The sequence below is a fragment of the Pollicipes pollicipes genome, unplaced genomic scaffold (assembly GCF_011947565.3).
Source record: "Pollicipes pollicipes isolate AB1234 unplaced genomic scaffold, Ppol_2.1 Scaffold_3087;HRSCAF=3621_pilon_pilon_pilon, whole genome shotgun sequence".
NCBI classification, from domain to species: Eukaryota; Metazoa; Arthropoda; class Thecostraca; order Pollicipedomorpha; family Pollicipedidae; genus Pollicipes; species Pollicipes pollicipes.
Genome location: NW_023596225.1, coordinates 10,044,228 through 10,052,461, shown reverse-complemented (window position 1 = coordinate 10,052,461; position 8,234 = coordinate 10,044,228). Strand labels below are relative to the sequence as shown.

Here is an 8,234-nt window from a genome sequence, read left to right as displayed (position 1 = left end):
GCGCAGTGAACCAGTGCACTGAATACCGGGCCAGTCGTGACCCGGTGCAGTGAATACCGGCATCGCATCCTGCCAGCAAATGTTAAGCTATTGAGTCCACAATACAGCTTCTTTTCAACTGAACATAAATCTTCTGGACTTCCTTTGACCACCAGGCTAGCAACCGCCTCACCAAGGAATAAATAACAACAAATGATGCCCGTCAGGCTTCAGACCACTTGTCTTGTGCGCTCCATTTATCTGGGACGAACTGGGCCAGCTGTAGTTGGTAGGCTGTCCAGCGGTGCGTCGGTTTTGGTGTGGTGCTGTGCCGAACATGACGCACATGCTCTCCGGCCTGGAGTTGGCCTAAGAGTGGGCAGCTTCAGAAAAGTGTTCGGTAAACCCACTTTTTATAGTGTACGCATCATCTACGATTCTATAAAAATGCACTGTTCTTCAGAAGATTGGGGGACACTTAAACACACGATCCGTGTGTGTGTGTGTGTGTGTGTGTGGGCCTTCAATTCTATTTGGCTCTCTGCACCAGCTCAGGGTCCCAGGCCATCTTGGCAGTCCGCCAACCATCTGGGAAATCTGTCCGACAGATCCGGTGGCCGTAAAGCACATTCGAGGGATGTTCGTTACGTCTCTTGTCTGATCGGACCCCACGGACTATCGATGGTGACCATCGTTTTGGTGATCTCTCGGCCCGCTCAGGGCATTGTAACCGTCACGGGGGCCCCAGTTCTTGTGGGGGCAACCAAAGACGGATTTTGTCGACACTTGTACTCCTCCTTGACGGTGTAAAAGGCTTTCTGATGAGTTATCTCTTATAAGACCTTCTTAAGCTTCCTAAGGAGACTTCCTTGAGCTCCCTGATGAGACTCCTTCAGTTCCTCAGGCCCTCTTCAGAGTTGTTTGATATGTATGCACTTCAAATGTAAACGAGGCTATCTGATTTTCATTAGCCAAAGTTCTCATGCAGCATCCATGACGTAGAAGCCCCAAGGTGATGTCGTCTTCTGCTGACAAGGGTAGTCGCTTACGCGGCCCTTTGGCTCTGCGGTATAGCAACTAAAAGTTTGTTTGGATCATCACATTGAAACAGGCATTGGTGTTAGCCGCTTGTCAGTCGCCATATTTGGCACCGACTACTCCCATTTATCTTTCAATTTACGCTTTTAGTTATGCATTACTAATCGTCCCGACTTACCTGGAAAATAGTAACTCTGCTGTCATGCCTTGTTTGTTTCGTGTCTGTCATATTTCTCAGGTGGGAGTGCTGCGATTTCGCAACATTGACTTCCCAGTTTGGTTGTTCCAGTACGTTTCTATGCGCCGCGGTAAAATGATGTGGACACTTTTGTCCTACTCACCTAGTGTTTATGAGTGATGGGCAGGGCAGACAAAGAGAAAGGTGGCATTACAGACCGCACAACAGGGAGCTATGAAAACGTATGGAGCCGTCCTGCGTGCGCCAACGTCATCAAATAAGCTAATCCTCGAAATAGGCAGCGGCACTTCACCGTACGTCTTCGAGTCTCTTTGCCTGTTCCAGTGTTTGATATCCCCCTCTTATCACTCAAGTACCGCCTGGTGGATGTCCTTTGATCGCTCCAGACTAACGACCATCAAAGCAGGTCTTTCTTTGATAGCTGTTCGGATTCTCTGGCCATTCTGGGCAATTTTTACATAAAAACTAAGTTACTTTTCAAGGGATATCGAGATTTCAGGTGACTCGATAATGTTTCAATGTGCTGACCAGCCCGAGGCTCCTTACTGTCTTGCAGTGTCTACAACCACCATGCTATAATTACCTGGGGCGCCCAGTTATTCCAAAGATATACATTGTCTTCTTCGGTAGCGTCTGGTTGCTCGGATTGTTTAGGGCGCCATCCGGGAACCTCTGTGATCATTGGCTAGTTTGATGCTGATGAGACGCTTATTTAAACCAGGTCACGGTCAATGGAAGCCCTCTCAATGTGGAAGTGCGATATTTTTCTATCTGTCCAGTCCACCTACATATAGGCCATCATCGGAGGGCCAATACTTCATTCTCAGAAACTTGGGGAGCTTATCCCATCGTGGCTCCTACTCCCACGCCGCTGAACTAAGCAATTTGGGTTGATAGCGTATCGAACAAAGCAGCCACCAGCTGATGTCATAATGCTTATTTAAATGATTCACCCTCGTTTTGAACGGTTTGCTGGCGACGGCACCTCACTCGCAGACGACGGCTCACCCGCAGACGGCGCCTCGGTCGCTCGCTGAATAGTTGAAAATTACAACGCCAGGGGGCAGTGGCCATTCGCCGCCAGGCCGCAGCACATGAAGGATTCATATACTTCATCGGGGCAGGGATGGCGCCACTGGACTCAGCGGACGCCCAGTGGCTCAGACAGGGCGGACGAACATGCATCTGTGCCCGCGCCAAAACTGTGGCCGCCCGAGAGCCGTGATAGGTGTTATGTACGCAGTCGGCTGCAATGGAGCGGCCATGGCCTCTGCAGCCGAGTGCGTTGCAAACCACCAACGGCGGGTCCGGTCCTGTCGACAACGTGACGTCACGGTCGAGAGAAGGCGCCATAGTGGGATTTGTTTCCATTTGTCTATGAAGTGATCGGGTATGACAGAGAGAAGTCGTGCTGCGGATGACCTTGCGATAGAAGAAGTCTTTAATAATGTAACGATCTTAGGTGGTTGAAGGCCAGTTATGCGTCACGTAGCCCGGATCATGACCAAGAAGAGACTGCTGACCCAACACAGTACACGGTCTGGCCCCATAGATCAGTTGGATAGCTCAACACCGATGTAAAACACCTCTTCCGACTACGAATAAGTATCACTGATTTACGGAGGGAGGCCCGTAATGACCGAGAAGAGGCCCCGATAACAAGAGGATTTTGTGTGGTGGAAGGTTCATCAGTGCTACAGATAAATGATGAGAAAATTAAATGAGTCTATGATGACTTTGATGACCTCGTAAGAGAACACGACTTGGGTCACCATCTTTGCCGTTGAAAGAACATTGATCTCTGCGTAATCAAGTATTGCCATCAAAACCAGCCGCGGGCATACTGGACTCGAACACACCGGGGCCTCTCTATCCTGCGGGCGCCGTTCACGTTTTAGCCCCCGTCTTGAATGCTGTTCTGTTCATATACTAAATAAAAGGGCACACTAGGTGCGGCGCCATACTTCAATTGGCATGACGCCTTCTGTACGATGCCGTCATAGGTTTTCCTGCGGGGGGCGGGGGCACACAAATTAGTGCCACTTGACACGGACAAAAGTTCGTTGTGCCGCCGCCAGCCCCGGCATAATTCATAGTTAGCTGCTTTCTATGTCGTGTTTGGAAGACTGGAAACATCTCTTCTAAGTGAACTCCTCCTCCTTCCCAGCCGCGAGGTCATTTCTACCGCACCTAGTGAAGGCATAACCCGGTGTGGAAAGCGGCACAGGTGCAGCTGCAATGTCAGGTGCTCCTGGTGAGTTATTCGCACACGGCAAAACCATCTTTTGTAACGAGAACTTCTCGTTTACCCCACTCATTTCATCTTGTGCCATTGCTATCACTCAAATACCGATCACCGCAAGCATGATCAGTTCTCCGCCATGGTTAACACAATTGCGGGCAACCAGCGGCGCCCAGCTACCTCCACATCCAATGTTTATAGATCGCCTCAGTTCAGAGCCCGCCTGACTGGGACGTGCTCTGCGGCGCCGGCCGCCGGCGTGGCCCTCAATAACGAGCCGATGGGGACGGCGCTGTGCTCAAGGTGGCTCCACGATGTTCACGAGGCTTTTGAGCTGCTGAGTTGATAGCAGGTACACGGCATACAAGTCGTAAAAGGGTGACCATGGCCAACAAGGGAGCGTTACAGATAGGCAAATAGACCACCACGGTTCGGAATGGCACCTCCCTGACGCGGCGCCCCAGCCGGATACGGACGCCTCCGTACCGCCGCGACCACTGGGGAGCCGGACCGCAGACGACCAGGACAGCACCGCGCCGATCAGATGCACGTTTTATTAACAAACGGAACCAGCATTCAGCGACAAAATACGCCGGACATTACCACCAAACGCACAGGCAAGATTAAAGAACAGCCAATCTTTCCAGGACGTGTTTGTATTCCTCCTCCAGCTGGTTATACATCCGGTCCAGGGTTTCGATCCTCTGCTCTCGCCCCGTGACCGAGACGGCCAACTCCTCCGGCCGCAGGACCTTCAGCAGCTTTTTCATGTCCGAGTCCTCCTTCTGATAGGGCATGTTCAGCCGTTTCTTGACGTCTAGACGGAAGTTCCTGTACTCCTCCTTGTCGGAGAGGTTGGTGGCACGGAGGCGTAGGATTTCGTACACCCTGCGGACCTGTTTGCTGCTCATCTTCAGCTCTTTCTTTGCGTCGTCTGCCATCGTGGGTGAAAACCCTTGTGCCAGCTTGAGCGGCTGGAAGCATGAGAGCTTGGCGCAGTTTCTGCAGTCGACAAAGTCCCGCAGTCGCGTGAAGTTCTCCGAGGGGTCCTCGACCGTGATGTCTACGACCTTCTCGTTGTTCTTGTAGTGTCTGTAGACGATGTCCAGCATCTCCGCACCGATGCCCAGCTTCTGGAAGGGCGGCAGCACGAGCATCTGGCTGATGCGTGGCCGCACGTGGCAAGGATAGGCGTAGTACTCATACACGGTGGTGTAGCCGGCCACTGCGTATCGCGTTTCGCCCTCCGCCGTCTTGTACCGCTCAAAGCAGACGAAGAAGCGCCAGCGGTCGTCGTCGATGTCGATGAAGCTGGCGGCGTCGATGTACCAGAGGAGGAAAGTCTGCAGTGCCTCGTGATGCTCCCGCAGACCGGGCGTCTCAGCCGTGGCTAGGTACACCTCGAAGGTGCGCGGGCTCGCCCCATCCCCGTCCGACGACAGGCTGGGACCGAAGGTGTGCAGGAGCTCGCCGTATGGACGAAACGACGCGTCCTTGTCCAGCGCCTTCACAAAGTCGTCCAGGTTGGTGAAGAACGCCTGTGGAAGCTTCTCGGCCACCGGCTTCAGGACTTCGTCTGGTTGGACGCCCTCGGCCTTCTTGGGGTCCACCTTGGATGTGTAGGACATGCCCAGGTATGGGGAGAGACGGGCGGCCGAGTAGTACAATTTCACACTGAGTTCCTTGTATCCGAAGATGGTTTCAGTCTCTCCAAATATTTGATGTGACATCTCCGGTTTAAAAGTCGTCTCGTCTCGTTCAAGATCTTCCTTGCACCTCACCAGCTTGAATTCGAGAGCTTCATTGCTGTCTGTGACAAACTCTTGTTGAGCTGATCCAGCAATGTCTAGGGAATCCATAGTCATGACTGATAAATGAGTGGCCCTGAACAGTGCTTCACTAGTGGGTGGGAATGACTAAGCAAATCCTCTAGGTCCACCTCAGACTTGAGTGTTGATACTTCTTATCAACAATCCTCCCTGCAAAAAGAATTTACACTTATTCAGCTAACTGGTTGGGTTCAACATACAGTTCAATTCAAACAATCTTATGACAGTGCTCATACATTATGTGAGGGGCTGCAGTAACCCCAGTCTTTCATTTGCAGATATAGAATATGTTTCTTAGGAGTTTTCACTATCCACTGTAGTGGGTAACTGCAAACAATAACTTCATATTGCTCAGGTAGGCAGATAGAGCAAAGTTCCAAAGACCAATGCAAGGTGGTTTGGCAGTGACAAGTAGTATGTATTTTTCTACTGTATGAACACAAGAGGTCCTTCCCCTGCTCATGGACACTCACAGGGACTAAAGCAAGTCACACAGGTGAACTGGCACTGAATAAATAAAAATCAGGCTTTCAAATAAAATGGCCATGGCCACTTATGTTGAACAAGAACAACTATGAGCGCATCTGGGTTGTACCTATTTTAAATGCAACAGCAGGCTGTTGGAATGCCCTATGAAGTTCTAATACCTCATCTACTGAAAACATTTCAGCATAGGGTGTGATGTCTTTCAATGCTAAATCACTGATGAGTATTTTCTGGAAGTGCCCTGTACATGCTCCATCCTATAAACATTTTAAGCCATTTGAATGTATCATATCTAGCATATTCAGCACGTCAAATCATGTTTCAAACCAAAGTAACTGACCCAACATGGATATTATGTAACAAAATATGAAGCAAACCTACCTAGGCCTCTCAGAGTGGTATGGTAATAAGCCCTTGTTTTCTGGCCAGACATGAATATCAGTCTTCACTGTAAATACATAATTGGTGAGCAGGTAGTTGGCAATGCTAGTTTGTAACACCTTCATGCTGAACAACCAGATTAAGCCACTATATGCTAACTATATGGAAAGGCCAGTTACATAAGTACTGCTATTTCAAATTTTTGTGGCAGCTTAACCTTAATGCATGGCCTGATATTCAGCATTCTATTAAGCAGGCCCAGGCCACAGCACCACAAATCACAAAAAATATCCAGTTTTCCAAACACAAATCCAGAGCACAAAACCACTCTCCCAATGTCAAGGCACACTCCATCTTTGCTAACTAGATGCTGTATGTGTCAGGCCAGCATGAACAAGCAATGCATACAGAGCTATTTTCTTTCCTGACAACAAATTTGTGTAGTATGGATGTTGGGCACTCACAAGGCAGGTAGGTTAGCCACATCTTGTCAAAAACACAACAGGCAACACTGTATATGCAAACATGACTATTTTCTAGTTGAACTTAACATGGAGAATCCATTTACAGTGAACACCACAAATCCTTGGTCACATGAAGTGAAAAAGTGAAAAGCTCCCATCACAGCTTAGGAGCAGATGTGGTACTCAAACAGGGCTCCATTTGCACCCACAAAATACTCAATTTTTATTCTGTTGTTAAGAAAACACCCCCTGCTAATATAAACTCCACTATGCATGTTAAGTCAGTAACCTGTTGAGCCCAGCTATTAACATACTGCCCAAAACTCATCTGGCAGGCACAAAACAACCAACAAAGCAACTAGCATCTCCATACCACTGAAGTGCTCACACCCTTCAGTATCACTGAGCATGGGAACATGAAAGGCAGGCAACAATATATAGCTTCAGCAGCTGAGTGTGTTATACAGCCCTGGTGACCATAGGCATGGGAACAGGATTGGGGGTGAGGGGGGGACATTGGCTCCCAATTTTTTCATAATTCATTAACATCAACCCTAAAGAAATGCATAGAGAGATTTCATATCAATGTTGTCACTGACACTCTACCTCCTGACACTTCTGTGCCCGTTTGAACATAGCGATGTTTCAAATTCCATCATAACACTACCCATCCCAAATATCCTGAACGATATTAGAAATGACGCCGTATTGGACCACGGAGATGAACATTATAAATGGCATCGGCTCACCATCAACCTTCGTTTGACCCGCATAGGCCGTCAGTCATCCCAATTCCGTTCACCGCAATTCTGATCGAATGCCACGGCCCCAATACCTCGCTAGCTCCTGTCTTCGGCTGTCGTAGCGCGGCCAGGGCCTCCCGCGGCTCATTCCGCGCCAAAATCGGGCCTGTTTCCAAACATCTACCGTGGGCCAGCACGCATGCACTCGAGGGGTGAGCGAGGCTCAGCCCGACATACAGGGGAAAACCCAGAAGACCCACGTCCAGGAGACTTATGTGAAAGTAGGCCCCCTATCCCTAGGTCTTGGGAGCATAGATTTCCGAACGCATCGCCCCCATCGGCTGACCAACTTTGAAGGGTTATGGGTCCACGGACAGCTGCGCCGCCGTATTTTGGCGGTATACTAGCATGCGGTAGGCACTTAGAAAAAGTTGTGTTCTTGAAAAATAGAAGTGGAACAAGAAATTGTCGTTTCCAACATTCCTCGAAGTTAAAAAATTCCAGCAAAAGCTGGTTTGAACTGTACTGTTATTCACAAGCAAGAAATAGAAGAAGCTTCATAATTTGGCATGTAAGTTATTGTTCAACAGGTTTACGTCTAAGTTCTTGACATGCCTTGTTTGTGAGACTCCATATCATGAGCTATTGCTGCGCATTAGTTGCATAAACAACGCATTATTGCTGCTGTGCGGGGTAGTGTGACATCTTATACTTTTCGGACAATAGTAGTTGGAGCCGGGCGCAGTGTTATTGAAGTGCTCGAGCAGTGTTGTCAAACAATTGAGAAAAGAGCTGTGTCGTGCGAAAGGTTGCAGGTAATTGTTGACCGGCCTCAGCACGATGAGAACCGGTTGGGATAAGTTTCTGGGATCA

At 49.2% G+C, this 8,234-nt stretch overlaps 1 protein-coding gene across 3 annotated transcripts; it reads right to left on the bottom strand.

Annotated features, from left to right (window-relative positions):
* Positions 1–3,995: 3,995 nt before the first annotated feature.
* LOC119090687 (histone acetyltransferase type B catalytic subunit-like) lies at positions 3,996–7,575 on the bottom strand. 3 transcript variants are annotated; one of them, XM_037213537.1, is made up of 2 exons: positions 7,454–7,575; positions 3,996–5,437 (listed from the first exon to the last, which is right to left on the bottom strand). In XM_037213537.1, the coding sequence occupies exon 2, from the start codon at positions 5,321–5,323 to the stop codon at positions 4,082–4,084; it is 1,242 nt and encodes a 413-aa protein (XP_037069432.1). In that variant the 5' UTR covers positions 5,324–5,437; positions 7,454–7,575; the 3' UTR covers positions 3,996–4,081. The 3 variants fall into 3 exon arrangements, with proteins under 3 accessions (XP_037069432.1, XP_037069431.1, XP_037069433.1); XM_037213536.1 differs by lacking the exon at positions 7,454–7,575 and adding an exon at positions 7,368–7,451; XM_037213538.1 differs by lacking the exon at positions 7,454–7,575 and adding an exon at positions 7,375–7,424.
* Positions 7,576–8,234: the final 659 nt, after the last annotated feature.